The sequence below is a fragment of the Lottia gigantea genome (assembly GCF_000327385.1).
Source record: "Lottia gigantea unplaced genomic scaffold LOTGIsca_14, whole genome shotgun sequence".
Taxonomy (NCBI): Eukaryota; Metazoa; Mollusca; class Gastropoda; family Lottiidae; genus Lottia; species Lottia gigantea.
This window is the reverse complement of record NW_008707617.1, coordinates 130,137-146,958: the sequence shown is the minus strand read 5'-3', so window position 1 is coordinate 146,958 and position 16,822 is coordinate 130,137. Positions and strand designations below refer to the sequence as shown.

General features: G+C 31.2%; 1 protein-coding gene across 1 annotated transcript; it reads left to right on the top strand.

Annotated features, from left to right (window-relative positions):
- Positions 1-741: 741 nt before the first annotated feature.
- LOTGIDRAFT_230599 (hypothetical protein) lies at positions 742-16,039 on the top strand (the record flags this gene model as incomplete). The annotated part of the gene is made up of 13 exons (XM_009049600.1): positions 742-766; positions 1,592-1,717; positions 2,047-2,171; positions 2,349-2,443; positions 2,663-2,879; positions 3,058-3,199; positions 3,765-3,879; positions 8,110-8,221; positions 8,327-8,356; positions 9,587-9,789; positions 15,025-15,161; positions 15,336-15,513; positions 15,910-16,039. The coding sequence occupies 13 exons, from the start codon at positions 742-744 to the stop codon at positions 16,037-16,039; spliced, it is 1,635 nt and encodes a 544-aa protein (XP_009047848.1).
- Positions 16,040-16,822: the final 783 nt, after the last annotated feature.

The window sequence follows — 16,822 nt, the reverse complement described above, 5'->3', positions numbered from 1 at the left end:
ACAGGGTGTCAATACAAATGAATATCCAGAACGTTAAAAATGACAGAAATTTAACATCAAATGAAAGAAGAAAACCTAACTAACCCAAATTCTCACGCCACAGCTTTCCTTCAATATAAAACCCAAGATCGTTAAATTATGCTGTAGCGTATTTATACGGGTCGATAGAATCGATCAAAACAAATAAAGGCAATTCTAGAGTGGGCTGTAAATACTTTATTGCGTATGATATTCAATTTATATTGAGTTTATACCAACATTTTACATGCAATGGTTCACAAGAAACCTTCGATGCATTCTATTTTGTATGAAAATTTAACGGATTATATAACAATAGCGGAGTCATGGCTGACAGCTGTTCATATTATTTCATTTTCAGTCGTGGATCGTAGATCAGTTTCTTTTCATTTCAATTTACGACATATTCCATATTTATAATCAAATCCAAATAGTTGAGGAATTTTCTTATTGATTAAGTTATTTCTTGAACCGAAATGTCATTCACTACTTCGTCCATGCTTTGTCTGCAAAGCTAAAATAACGGTTCAATATTTCCATACGATTCATGTTACATGCTGCGTGACGTCACAGATCATGAGGAAATTATTACATTAGCGCAGTTCAACAATTCTCAACGCTGATTGGTGAAAATATTTGACAGGTATATTTTAGCCAATCAAATCACGAGAACCTGTCGAGGTTTGACGTAGTAGCTAAGGTAAACAATAACAAAGCCAAAAAATGGCCGACAAGCGTGCTGAATCAGGTTAGTTATTATCAAAATTGAATTGCCAGGCGCACACATTGCACGATCTCTGCCTTTTTTTTTTAAATTATTTCATTCTAAGCTAAACATTGTCCCCATTTCCATGAACTTCTCAAGACTGTTTTATACAACCAGAAGATCACATTATAAAATGAACTGATTCAACTAATTCAAGCCAATTCCAATCCAAGATTCATAGTAGTAGGTCTGTTGACTATGCCATTGTCATGCGCACGAGTTCTGGCAATGCCATGGGCCAAGTTAGCACATGTGCAAGAAACTGACATGACAATAAGCCTACAGATAGGTATGACTGCATGAGAGTGTGTTTTGTTTATGAATATGAATCATGTTATTAGTAAAAGAAATAGGCCTATCAATATCATTTGTAAGGAACAACAAGTCATTCTCATCATAAGTAAACACACTATTTTGGAACTAACAAACATATGAAGAAAGATGCTAAAAAAAATCCATCAACAAAGCTAAGACCATGAAACTATGTACTGTGGCATGTGGTGATCCATTTTACTGACAATTCTCTTCTTAATTAATTCCTTGTTAACTTGGGCTTCTGTTTTATTTTAAGAACAAGGGCCTAGGTTGTCAACCCCTTCTCTCATACATATTGCCAAGTAAGTAATTGTGCCGGTAATCCTTTCAAAATGGCAAATAATATGACTTTGAGAATTAAATGAAAAACAAATGGCTACCGTATGGGCCTATGAAATGACATGGCATGAAATGATGTTAATTTCCTAGGCTATGTTCCTTCACTAACCCATATTTTCCTGTTAAAAATAATGTCATAAAATCTAATTGTAGTGAACAGTGACTCAGACAGTACTGAAGATGTAGTTGGCAATGTTAATAAATTTGCTGTGGTACCGTCAGGCTATTCTGGGAAACCTAAAAAAGGACATCTTATATTTGATGCCTGTTTTGAATGTGGTAAGTATTGTCAAGCTGAGTTATTTATGTCCATCCCCGTATCTAATTCAGTTCAAAATAGTGATCAACACAATTTAAGTTTACCAAGTAAAAACCCCAGACAACCACTCAATGACTGTGTTTGTCAACAGAGCAGGCAACAAAATTTCAATTTTGGTTTTATCCTGTGCACAATTACCCATTCCCTATGTGTTGGGTGTGCAAAACTGTCCCAAAAGCAGAGTACTACGTTTTTAGTCAACATCTATCAATATTGCAAGAATTGAAAGGAGTTTTTAGAAAAACTCTAAGCATACAAAGAATACAATTTATTATGTAATATTTTGCAGGTAATTTAGGCAGAGTAGATTATATTTCTGATTTAGAATATGATTTATTTATTAGACCTGATACATGTAATCCTAGATTTCGAGTCTGGTTCAATTTTACAGTAGAAAATGTTAAAACAGATCAGGTGAGAATATTGGCTTAATTTAAATGAAGTTTAGATTTTTATTTGGCCTTTCTTTATGTATCAGAAACAGTTGGAAAAGTGGTTTTCTCGCTCGTTGGTGTTTAAAGAACGTTTATGCAGATCCTTTTAGCACCATTACGAATTTTCAAATGATGTTTTCTTTTTTCTGGTTTTCAGAGAGTTATATTCAATATTGTTAACTTCAGTAAAACTAAGTCATTATACAGAGAAGGGATGACCCCTTTAGTAAAAACTACAAGTCGACCAAAATGGTAAGATACATAAAACTAAATAGTTATTGAAAAACTTTTAAAAATATTACGTGTTTTTCGCAAACTACCTGCATTGTTATGGGTAATTGGTTATTTTATGGATTAAATGGATTACAGAGGGATTCTGTTGTAAAGTTGTGTCACCAGGTGAATTCACTGATTACAATGGAGAGGACAAAATATCAGAAATATTAATTATTATTGGTAATTCTTTTTCAGGAGTCGAATTCCAACAAAAAATGTGTATTACTATCGTTGTCCTGATCATCGAAAGAACTACGTCATGTCATTTGCATTTTGTTTTGATCGAGAAGATGAGGTCTATCAATTTTCATATTCTTACCCTTATTCGTACTCACGTCTACAGAATTATCTTGATAATTTAGAGAAGAAAAATTACGATTTCTTCAATCGGGAACTATTGGCATTAACTGTGGTAAGTATTTTTATAGTGTTATTGAGGACAGGCTTGAGGAACAGGCATTTAGAGCTTTAGAATAACATCATTTTCTAGGTTACTTTGACATTTTTTTTTATATTCAAGTGACAAAAATCAGAAACTTTTTAACCAATGTTGTTTTAAGATAGTGATTTGATAAAATTTTTTTTAATAGCAACAGAGAAGATTAGATCTACTCACCATTACTCATCCTAAAAATCTTAAAAAAGATGATAATAATGGTGAAAAACAGCGATTAGTATTTATTACAGCTCGAGTTCATCCTGGTGAAACACCTTCATCTTATGTATGTCAAGGTCAGTGTTATTTATGTTTTAATTGTGTCAAGGTTAGTTTTATATAATATGTCAAGGGCAGTGTTTAATAGGATATGTATGTCAAGGTCTGTCTTTTATATAGTATGTATGTCAAGGGCAGTCTTTTATATAATATGTATGTCAAGGTCTGTCAATTATATCTAATGCATGTCAAGGTAAGTCTTTAATGTAATATATATGTCAAGGGCAGTCTTTAATATAATATGTATGTCAAGGCCAGTCTTTAATATTATATGAATGTCAAGGTCAGTCTTGTATACATGTAAAATGTATGTCAAGGACAGTCTTTGATATGATATGTATGTCAAGGCCAGTCTTTAATATGATATGTATGTCAAGACCAGTCTTTAATATAATGTGTATGTCAAGGTCTGTCTTTTATATAATATGTATGTCAAGGACAGTCTTTAATATAATATGCATGTCAAGGCCAGTCTAAGTATGCTGTTGAGGTCTTTGAAATTCAAAGCAAGCAAAAGTTAGTTTGGAATCAATGATTAACAATTTTAACGAGAGGTCAATATGATGTTCCTTTTCTTTGTAGGTATTACAGATTTTCTGGTCAGTAATCATCCTATAGCTAAAGTATTACGTGAACATTTAGTTTTTAAAATCATACCTATGTTGAACCCTGATGGAGTATATTTAGGAAATTATAGGTAAGTGAAGCTTGATCGATCATTAACATGCTCTAATGTTGAATAGAAGTTATGTGGAATAGCAACATCATTTAAGACACTAATTACGCGAGATGTTCTTTGTAGCCTTCCCAGTAGATGTCTGTTGTCAGTAATATTTAAATTTATGGAATAAAAAAGTTATTCACATTGTAAACAATATTTATAAAATACCAAGATATTGTACACATCTAATAGTGTAAAAAATTTCTTCAGCAATCATAACATTAGATACATTATCAAGTATGGTATTTAGAATTCCAAAAGGTCGATAAGTCTTTTTTCCCTTCACAATAATTCAAATCATGTAGTCTGGGTTATCAAGACATTTAAGAAAATCGCTATCAAAATGTATTTTAATTTGGCTTGGAGTCAGAAATGAAATTATTTCTAAAAAGTTTCTTTGCACTTAAGGATATTAAAGGGGGCATTCCATCAGTGATATCAATGAATTATAGTGCATCAAATGAGTGATTTTCAGTGGAATTAGTAATTAGGAAACTTTCTTTAGGATATTACTCAAATGAAAGGATTTTGATAGCCAAGGATGCGATGACATTGTTGTGCTCAAACTGTTGAAGATGATTTAATATCTATTCTTGATAATGTAAATGTGTGACTGTTTACTATCCATGTATTGAAATTTTCAAAAGTTGTGTAGATAGAAAATGTATATTTTTTTTTTTAATTTATTAAGATTTAAGAAAGTTATATTTGTTGAATATAAGAATTAAGGTTTGGTGGGACAACATATTTGTAAAAGAAATTGACTTAGTCTGTCTGGCACTGGTTCCTGACGTCTATTTTTAGACATGTTTGTCTTACAATTAGTACTAATTAGATTGAGTTAACTGTACAAACAAGTTGGAAGTGATCTTGTTTCCATAGGATTACCATGGAACTAAATAAATACAATATATGAGTTTCCTACTTGATTTCATTCCTAATTCATTAAATGTAGTAGCTAATTATATTAAATGTATTGGAGCACATCAGGTTAATGCTCAGTACAAGCAAATTTTAAAAGCATCCATTTAGTTACCATGACCACGATCACAAAATTTCATATGGATTTAAAAAATTTGAGAATGAACTGTAGAGCATTATTTATTGGACGTTTATGACATCATTTTCAATAGCATAGCCTGACATATTCCAGTTTACCCAGCTGAAAATGTGTACAGATGTTATCAGAAAGATCTTAAGATTTTAGAATTTCTATCCAAACTTTTTTGTGTAGTCAAAAGAAACTTTCAAAATCAGTGAAGACCTGCAAATCAGTTTTAATTCCTATAGAAATGTAAAATCCAGCTGGTTCTTGTCCAAACCTATGAACAATGATCTTGTTTACACCACAATAGCCACCTTTGAAATCAGGAGAAAACTGGTCCATCTGTGGTCCAAATCATTTCAGACAGGTCATGAAATTGACCATAGTATTAAAGCTCATTGTGTCAGAGAATAAGCTTATTTATTTCTTTAAGTCTGACTTAAATCAACAAACTAAATTATGTAAATCTTAATGAGATGCTAATACAAGCTTGACAGGTGTAGGCCATTGAAAAAAAAAAAATATTTTGGCTTTGAATGAATGATGAGTGTTTGAAAATGAACATGTCATTGAGGACGAACTTAATTTGTATTAATTTCATTTTGCAAGAACTTTGTTGCATGCATTATTTCAGTCTCGCATGAATCTAATTTTCATCCTTTTAAAATTTCTTTACTTAGAATAACTTTTTCATCCGAAGATTTATCTTTTGGTCTAATTTATTCCATGCTGGAATTAAATTTCATGCTGCCATTCATTTACTCTTTGATGAAATTATTTTTTGCTCACATCAATGTCTAAATTGAACCATTTTTGCTGGCATCAGTTTCTTGCACATGTAAAGTTATTTATTTGCATTTACTCTTAAGCTTGCATCAATATTTTGTGCTCATATTGCTCTCTAGATTTATGGTATATTGTTTACTTATCATCATATCTCTGTTAATGTTAATAATGTTTACACAATACAATCTAGGTTGTCATCCCAATTCACCCTTAATGAAATTGCTTTTATTGTTCAAGTAATAGTAAATCACAAAGGGTTTCCTGTGTTATCGAAAAGTCTTATTAGATTTTACAATTAGTTTGATGAATCAGAATCTATAATAAATGATGTCAGTTTTATCTTTTGACTTCTTGTGTCTTCTCATAAACTGGACAATGACAAAAATTCTGCTCTCAGGATAGCCCATAAAACCTTACCCTACCTATTCCTTCCAATTTGCTCTGGTCTATTTTGGATTACTAGTTTTTCAAATTTGCACTATGAAAAAATTTGCCACAACTTTTGGTATCATCAAAAAGATGAACCATTAATGAATCCATCAAGGTTTTCGATGTTTTCTTTTGACCTAATATACTAAGATTTTTTCAGGTAAGCTTACACAAACACTAAGAGTAAATTCTTGGAACCTAGGCTTAAAACTGAAATTTATTAATTTAAAAGTGACTCAGGATCAGAATTCTATCATTGTTTTCATGAATCACAGTGATCAATAATCACATTGTCTTATATATTTAAATCTTTATGATTTTGATCAGATATTGTGAGGACTAAATGACGTTCAAGAAAAATCTGTTGAAGGAACATTTTGTTCTATGCTCATGAATTGTCCACTGGGAGTTGTGCTTGCTTCAATATTTCCCACACTCCCATATTGACGAATCAGATGGATTTATTATGAATAGAATTATCTCATTTTGAGCAGCTCTTTTTTACCTAATACATTTAAACAATAGTTGCCTTATGTTGAAGCTGTATTAAATGTTATAAGTCGTACAGACTGCTGAACTTTTACCACAAATTGGATGAAAAAAATTAACCTTACATGTACAAGGTTAACAATATTTTTTATTCATTGTCTAATTCATTCATTCATTCTTATCGTGGATTTGTATCACATCAACGTGTCTCTGAAGTAATCAATATGCATGCTGTTACATGAATCAAAATGTCATTTGCAATCCCCTCTGATTATCACTGAGCTACATCTAATACTCAAATATCTTTTCCAATGCATCCAGAATTAGTCTAACCTTTTCAATACTTGGCCCGTATGTATTCATGTAAATGGTTTCAAGTCTTGAGGGATAAGAATTCATCAATTTTAACTATTAACCTTTTAAGCTCTAGGGACATATTAGATATTTTTCCATGAGAGGTTTGCATAATAGACTTTATATGTCAAAGACTGTAAACTGTTTTAGACATTTAATACAAGTTATTCCTGTTTTAACTTGTGATGTATAAACATAATTCTTGGAGGTAATTGATTTTGAAAATTAACTGACAATCATTGAAAGTGACGTCCCAGAAAGAAAGAGTTCTTAACCCAGAGATGCCAAACATTTAATATTTGGCATGATAATTACCATATTACAGTCATATTTTCCAAGTTAGTGGTCTTTGACAGATGATGTTAGCTTAAATGTTCCAGGACGTAATGTATTCTTCTGAAAAATTGTGCTGCACAGGTTTTGCTTTCAAATTGCAGCATCATTTATATGTCAAAATCATACGTTGGTATCTTTGCAAATCTTACAACTGCTGTTGTCTGTTCCTTGTGTCTTAATACATCTATATCATTAAGAAAAAATGTAAAAAAATGTTTTAAGACTTCAAGCCAAATTTGAATTTATAGTGTCTGAACTATCCAGACAATTTACTAATAGGAAAGGGGGAAAAACATTTGAATAACTAGACTTTTTGACTTTAATATGCTATGATGGTGATTGCTTTGAGAGCTGTTTACCACTGCTCAATGCATATTTGTACAATTTCTTGGTATTTTTTACATTGGATAGAACATTGAAGATCCTTAATGTCTGAAATTTGAATATTATTCACATTAGATCCAATTTGGAAGACAACTTAGTGATGTCTATTACTGACTGCAATAAAACCACAATTTTCTCCTTTGTGAATGTAAGACTGCATTTAATTTTGATCAGATGTAATGGCGTATTCACTTGAAATTCCAATTATTATACCCTGAAAAATTGAGTTGTTGAAGAATGAAAAAACATCGTTACTTGAGAACTAATTTTTGTATAAAATCAAAGTTAGACAGACCAAACTGTTAAAATCAAGATTTCATAGTGTATTAAGATAATTGTTTCTGACATTCTATAAACCACTAATGTAACATTTCCTTTATTAGGTGTTCTCTAATGGGTTTTGATTTAAATCGGCATTGGCAGGAACCGTCTCCATGGGCTCATCCTACACTTTATTCAGCTAAAAATCTTCTAATGGGACTTGATAGAGATCCAGTAAGTAACAGTTTTTTTTAACTATTTTTTTCTGATTTTGATAGTTATATATACCGGTAGCTTATATTTACTGTTGACACCATCTTTGAATAACTGATTTTTTAGTTGGTCCAAGTAGTTGTGGCCTTGTTCCATGTAAGTTGATCTTTTTCTCGTTATGAATACATCATGGGCATAGATAAGCCAGGAAAGATTAATGTCGCGACGTTTGGTCAAGGACTAGTAAATGTACAATGTCTTTTAGAAATTTGAAAAGAGTTCATCCCGTACTGCTGACACATAATATTTGGCTAAATAATTCCCTACATGGACACCTTCAAAAGAAATGGGGTTTTACTATCCTACATGGTTGTTATCTTGTTATTTCTTTTGTTATTTCTATTTTTCTTCCTTTCGCTCTATTTTTCTTCTTTCTATTTTTTTTGTTTCTCATTCTTTTGAACTCTAAGATTGAAAAATGGTGAAAATTTTACTAAAATATTTACCAAAATAGGAAATTAGTAAAGACAGCCAGCCAAATAAGCTGTCTATTAGCTTCCAGATAATTGCCTAATTTTAATACATCAGAGAGAAAATTTAGAATGTAATACCTTTGTAATAAGGTTTTGATCTTATAATGAGAGTATATAGAGATCAGTTCTGGGTTTCCTTTCAAGAAAGTTCTAGAATTGATGCAGTCTTCTGGTCCTCGATAAAATTGTTTGGTATATAAAGGATCAAAGATAATTATGAACATCTGTGTATTATTCAAACATGAATATATATAATTTTTTCATGGAAAACCTAGTTGTATAAATGACACACATTAGTGAAACATAATTAATTGATAAATGATCTAAATTAGAGGCGTTTTTGTATTCGATTAGATAGTACTATTTGGTGCAATTTGGTTTAGATTAGCAGTGGTCCACAAATGCGAAATTCAAATCCGCGATTTAGCAATATGGCTGACTCTGCTGACAACCAATGAAAGACAGCTATTTTGATTACATTAGCAACTTCCACATGCCGCCATCTTGGAAAAGCCTAATCGAATCGCTTAACCACCACCTAGGACGATTAGCCAAATCAGTTTAGGTAAACTGTCTCACAAATGTACAGATTAGCTAATCTACCTAATCGAATCGACCCACAAAAACGCCTAAGGTGTTTAGTTTATGTGCTGGCAAGAGTTATGTAATTTGGACAAAATATCATTCAAACCAGGTGTGATTTTTCCATGATTAACCCCTTGAACATTGTGTATTGAAAGGTGAAAAAGACCATACTTCTTCAAGCTATTTAGCTGAATAGTTGCTGGTGTTCAGAAGGTTAAGGCAACTGAGTCATTGAAAATTCCTAATAAGAATATTTTTTTCCTTTCAGAGTTTAAATTTAGAGTTCTACATTGATATACATGCTCACTCAACGCTAATGAATGGGTTTATGTACGGTAATGTGTATGAAGACCTGGAAAGACTTGAAAGACATTCTATATTTCCTAAATTGTTATGTGGTAATGCTGAAGACTTCTCAATGACCAACACTAATTTTAATAGAGATGCTGTTAAAGCTGGTACAGGTCGTAGGTAAGTTTATTTCAAATATTTGGCAGTTATTTGGTTGATTCAAAAAAGAAAATCGTAGTGCCCTCACCTTTAGTGATGATATGAGAAAACATAAGGACTATTTTCAGCCAAAATTTGAGACTTTTTGGGTTCAAATCTGTTTCAAACGTAAATTTCAAAATATTATACATCAATGCATGGCCTTTCTAATATAATCTATTTTCTTTTGAAGCTGATATTTAATTTCACTTTGAAACAATCAATTAGAATTTTATTTACAAACGAATAAATGCTTAGATGAATAAATGCTAAGACGGTACATTTCTTTGAGATAATATCATAGTTTATTACACTGGCTCTCCTTGATCTGTGGAAATTCTCCTTTGAATTGTGTTCAGTTGAATTTTGGTATTTAGAAATGTACGCTATCCCATTAAAAACACTAATAAAAGTGGGATGATGTTTAAAAATAGATTTCAGTACCTAGAAATGATGATTCACAATTCCTTCAGATCAGAAATAAAAAAATAATTCATCAATCCATTAATATTATTGAGTATAGTCTATGATTTTATGAACAAACCACAATACGATATTGTGCACTTGAGTCGCAGTTTCTAATGAATCATCAGTATTTCTTGAACTAATTTGAACAAACCATCAGAGCCATGTTTGAGTTTTAGACACGTCATAGAATTGATCGCCTGGAAATGCAGCAAGTGTCAGAATTTTTTATAATTTATTTGTAGCAGCTTTGAAAGTCATGTTTTCATTTATTGATCAAGTACTTGTTATCTCCCAGAAAAACTGAAGAAGGCAAATTAAGCTCTTTATGTCTTTTGGGACTGATTTTCAGGTTTTATGTATTGCATCATTTAAAATTGTATTAAAAGTGATGTCCCAGGTATTTTTTTTGTCCAAAAAATGGATATAATTTGTGTGCCTCTATAATTCTATTAAAAATATGGCACAATAGCTACATTTTTGTCAACATTAACAACCCCGTCGCCAGGAATGTGTTGGTGCTGGGGTTCAGATTTTTTACTAGGAAAATTTGAAGAATTAAAGACCTAGAGAACTTATTTCTGACTATTTTGAGGTGACAAGATGTATCAAAATCTATATCTTTGATTTTTCACAAAGTTACTGAAAATGAATCAATATATGTTGCACTGAAGAAGAGTTTTGCTGGGGCTTAATTCTCAGTTGCATGGACCCTACCCTAGTGACATTAATGTAAAGATGTTCAATCCTTATTTGATCTGTTGATCCTTTCATAAGAATATCTAAATCTTAAAGAAAAAAAAGGGAGTATTTTCTGGATGAATGACACGTTACAAACGCCATTTCAATCTGTGGCCAGCTTAAAAAAAATGTTCATTGTCAATATTTGGTAAAAATGAAATTTATTTGTGATTTTTGACTGTCTGAAACATTTTTTTAAATAATATTATGAAATCTAATTTTAAAGCAGACAGTCTGTAGGAGTTTGATTTATTATGGACTGACTAAACCATCAGACATCTTTATATTGATGTTCAAAAAATTGATGAAATATCCTTCCAAAAAAATTGATCGCAGATTAAATCAAGTGTTGAAATCTTTATGTCGAAGAGATGGTTTTGTGTGATGTTATGTGTGCCATAGCATTAATGATATTAAAGTCATTCCAAACACAAAGGGCAAAGCTATTCACTTAACTTAATTGGATGGAGTTTGTAGTGTTTGTATTGTTGAGTCATTCATTGGAAAACCACATCAAAATATCTCAGCACAGCACATCAACCTCTCTCGATTTGGTCTGTGAATGTATGAGGATAGCATGAAAACTTCAATTGATTGGTTATAACAAAGGTGGGAGAGTTTTACAAACAACCAGACAGTATAAAATAGCTTTGAAATTTGTTCTTTGTAAAGTTTTGTCTCATAGAATATACTAAATATAATTTTGATTCACCTGTCTTCCAAAATTTAAGAGTCTCTATGCATGATTTATTTTGTGGCATAAGATAAATTTTTTTTTTATCTTTTTATTTTGCTTGAGGTTTGTATGTCGTTTTCATTAGCTTGTCATTTAGTTTGTAGGTTCGTAATTCTGAAACACCCATATATTCATATTAATTTCCTGTTTGACCTCCAAGCTTTCAAAGTCATTTCAGTTGTATATGTTATTGGCTTTTTATTTTCCTATAGTGGCTAATTATTCTAAGGCATGCTAAAAACACATATTTCAATTATCTAGGATATGAGGGGGAATTAAAATAGCTGCCTGTAAGATATTCTTCAGAATCAACAAGTGTGAATTTCAAAACTCTAGAGAAACGCCCAAAAAACATCAGTTGCCAATCAGCCAGTTTTGTTTTTGTTTGAGTAAAAACCTACACTAGGCCATAAACAAAACTTCTGAACATTTAATTAGACAGAAAACAGAAGAAATTACCGCAATATTTTGATCCCCACAATCATTTGATCCCTTGCCTGTCAAAATTGTTCAGAGACTGACAATTTTAGACATTAAATGCTGTCTTTTTTCCCTAAGACAATATTCATAATCGTAATGACTTCATTTACAAGTCAATTGCATTGTCTGTTGGTATTTTGTCGTCATGGCAACCTTTATTCATTTGCATCTGGCATGGAAGAGCAGAGGTAATCAATAGTTGTGTTTGCTTGTTTGACTGACATTTGATTAGAAGAGTCCAATTAAGAAGATTTCCATTTTAAAGGAGAGGTCCCATTTCAAATTGAGCAAAAGTATGCACTTTCACAAAACAATATAGAGGAATATTGAATTTTCAAAACTTTTAATAGAGCTGTAGATCATTACTGGTCATTATGAAACCAGAAAAACAAAACAAATATGAATATTATGAAATTTGAAGGTTTAATGACTACAAATAAATCATCTTTCCAGAAATAGAACAGTTAAAGCAACTGAAAATGATTAAGCATGATTCAGGAAGGGAATGATCTGTTTACTAGAGCCTTTGCTGGAAACAGGTTGGCATATCGATCATGAATTGTTCTGAATTCTTATAAATTGTTGAGAATAACTTTAACAGTAAAAATGTCTAGGCTATACAGAAAGAATAAAAGCCGTCTGCTCTTCAGGTCACCGTCAGAATGTTGTAATTTTTCTGCTTTTGAGACAGTACTTTTCATTGGTCAAAATAACTCCAATCAATTCGACGCCGTGAGCACAAAATTATGTCTGATACATCCAAGGCTAGCTGACATGTAATGAGCATGCAGAGAATTTTTGACAATGTCTAGAAGTTGGTCGTCCAAACATCATGGCAATGATTATTTTTTGCATTTAATTTATATGTTTCTGGTACAGATAAACTTTCTTCCCATAAATAGGCAAATGACATCATAAGCTTACATATTGAAAAATTACCCAAAATCCAAGTCTATTGGCTATTGGCGCATCTGACCAAAATAGAAAGGGAGACTGAATTTAGAAAATCGAATTTTTATGTTTGCGTCTAGTCACTTTAAAATTGATTGCTCTTGTCCTGAACTAAATGTATTGTTTTCTGTCCGGTTACTGACATATAACACGACTTATGTCTAAATAATAAACCACTTGATAATAGTGGCACCAATAAATTCTCAATTCTACTGATTTGGTATTCTGATGGAAAAATCTTTTTATCTCTTTCAAGATGGAGTTTTTGTGTAGATATTATTCATATCATAGATCATGAATTGAATTATACATGAGTATAGGATGTTTAGAGGATGAATATTCCTAATTCAGCAATAATTCCTTTTGTACTTCTGCTACTGGACAATTATTCAGATTTTTCTCCTGAATTTCATGAATTATCTTATAGTTGTAAGATAAGGTATAACCTAGGGGATTGATATCCAATGTTATTATTTTTTCTGTCATTCTTTTACACCAATCTTTAGAGAATATTTTCTTCAAAATCCCTTGTTTGCAGATCAGAGACACTTATAGCATCTATTACACAATGTTTTCGCTAGTGACATTATTATCTAGTCAAGTTATTCTGGCATTACATGAACCAAAGATGTCAGATGAGAAATTGAAGTGGAAAAACAATACATGTATATAAGTTTTAGAGATACACATTCAAGAGCACGAAAAATATTGAGATTCTAATATGTGATTATGGCCCATCCTTGAGTTATTTAAAAATGTCTTGAAGACCAAATTTACAGCAACACATTGTCAACTGTCTATCAGACATGACTGGTTATTGCTAAATCAGCATCCTGAACTTTATTCAATATATAAGTCAATTTGAAGAGTTCCTGTTCATGAGAACTTTATAGCTCAAAATACTTTCTCAACCCAAAGGACATATTAAAGCCTCTACTCTGTATAAATTGTATTAAAAAATCAATGGATACATACAAAAGCTTTTCCAAGCACCAAACACTTAATGTCATTTATCTGTTAATTTCTCTAGTTGTTTCCTTATACCTGCCATAGCTGGCATGGAACTTATGTTTTTCTATTCTATTATATTGGCGACTGGAACACATAAAAGCTTTTGACACCATGAACTTTCTATTAACAATTTCAGATATTATATTGTTTTCGATTGATATTGTTTAGAACAATGGTAATAATAGGTATATAGACCTCTATCAGGCATTTATTGTTCTTGACTTGAAATAATACCGTTTTCTTTCTACTAATTGTACTAGCAAAATTACTAGTACATAATTTAAGATATTCAATTGATTTATTGAATACTTACTATTGTGCAAATCTGTAGATAGCGCTAATAGTTAAAAGGGATTGATTTGTCTTAATATTGCTGTTGGTTCTCCTGTTGGTAATTTGAGTACCAGAAATTAGTGTTTTGAACATTTTTGGGTACGAAGAAATTCTGTATGTTTTGCACATTTTGAGTATAAAAATTCTGTATGTTTTGAATAGTTTGGGTATAAATTCCATATGTTTTGAACAGTTTGGGTATAAATTCTGTATGTTTTGAACAGTTTGGGTATAAATTCCGTATGTTTTGAACAGTTTGGGTATAAAAATTCTGTATTTTTTTTTAATTTTAAGTGCAATAAATTCAGTTTGTTTCGAACAGTTTGAGTATAAAAAATTAGGCATGCTGTGTGTCTGCTCAAGCTTAAGAAATTTTTTTCTGTTTTTTTTAGCATATCAAGAATTTTTTTTGTATTATTTATTTTAGCACAAAAAGTCTATGAATTTGAGAAATTTTATGTGTTTTGCATGACTTTTGAATCTTCTTACTTCTTTTTCAGGACATTGGGAGGTTGTTTAGATGATTCTGCCCATTGTTATACGTTAGAAGTTTCCTTCTTTAGTTATCAAACTAATTCATCAAGCCAAGCTACACCTTATACTGAAGAAGGCTGTATCCTTTTTGAAGCCAGCAATGGTTGCTGACATTAAGCTTTATCAGATCTCAAAACAAATATTTAGATGTCTGTCTCTTTAAAATATGAAAATGCTTGAAATAGCATGTCAATGTATACAAATGAATTGTGCGAAATGTTCAATTTTCTATTGGATTGCTTATACATAGGATTATTGGGTTCCTTAATTATTTAAGATATGAAACTGGGTAGAAATGTAGCCAGGACGTTTTTAGATTATTATAAGATGACTGGTTTAATAAGTACTAAGCCTAGTAGTAGTATAGTACCAAAAGCCATGTATGGTAGATCACGAGATCGGACAGATCCTATCAACGATAGTAAAATTACCTATGACGATCGCTACTTTTCAAGGTAAGTCAGGGGGCATTTACATCTTAAGTCTTCAAATTTCTGGAAATTACAGAAAATACAGTTGCCAGACGAAAAAATTGTAATGGTGCGAATAGAAGTTATAAGCCTTTCCTAATTCATATGCAATATATTATTTAACATTGCATTTTCGATTCTGTACCTAATCCATGAAAGTCCTTGCTGGATCAAAATTTCAGATTTTGTAAACCAGATAAAGATTTTTAACTGATTTGCGGTTTAATTTCAATCCTTATAAACCAACAACTTGTTCCTGTAAATATTAGCAGAACCATTGGCACCATTAACATCTTATTAATTATACATGAGGAACTGTTTCTTTCTTTCTCTATTTTAAGACCTTATATGGTCATGACATGTTGTATTCCAAAATTTCAGATCGGAACATGGAGATGAAATGCAGCGTTCTGGCAACTGTTATAATCTGAACTCAACTAACTCATTAACTAGTGTACCCTCGTACAGAATTCAACATCGTGATAGAGACAATCAACGTGATAGATATTAGTTTCATGATAAGCATACATTTTATCTAGGAAAATTTATTTTAAAAGCATAGAAGTACACATTGTGATAAAGACAGTCAACATGAAAGATAAAATTAGTTTTGTGATAACCAATCTCATTTTAGAAATGAAAATATTGTCCCAACCATTGAATGTGAAAGAAACAGTAATTGTGATGGATTTTATGAATTTTGTTGATAGTTCGTGATGGAATTTTAATTGATTTTAACTTTTAAATACACATTTGTGATAGTAGTTTGGATATTCTAACTGACTTATATATTAAATGTGATATTATGATTAGTTGTGATATAAATGTATTGATTAAAGTTATTGTGATAAACATTTTTATCTTCCATTGTGATAACACTGTCTTAATTGAACAAACTCCAATTATACTAACTGAGGTTCAAGAGGTCACATCATTTCAAAAAAGTCAATCAAAATTCTTCCGTGTAGCCATAATTACGGTTTGTTTAGAAAATATGAACACCAACATAATATGCAGCATGATGTGCAACTTGAAAATAAAATAGGAGTGTGGCAATACCTTGTACGAAAAAGGCCATTTTGATTGGATTGGCAGCCTGTAAAAAAACTATTTTGATAAAGTAATTTATTGATAAGGGGGTTTTAAAAAAAATATTTGACAACCTAACGCAAACCAAATTCAAACGTAAACAAAATTGATTATGTCTGAAGCATTGATTTGTTTGATGAAAAAAAGTGTCTTGCATCCTTCATAATTAATTCACGAAATTTTCTTTACAAATAAAACAATAAAA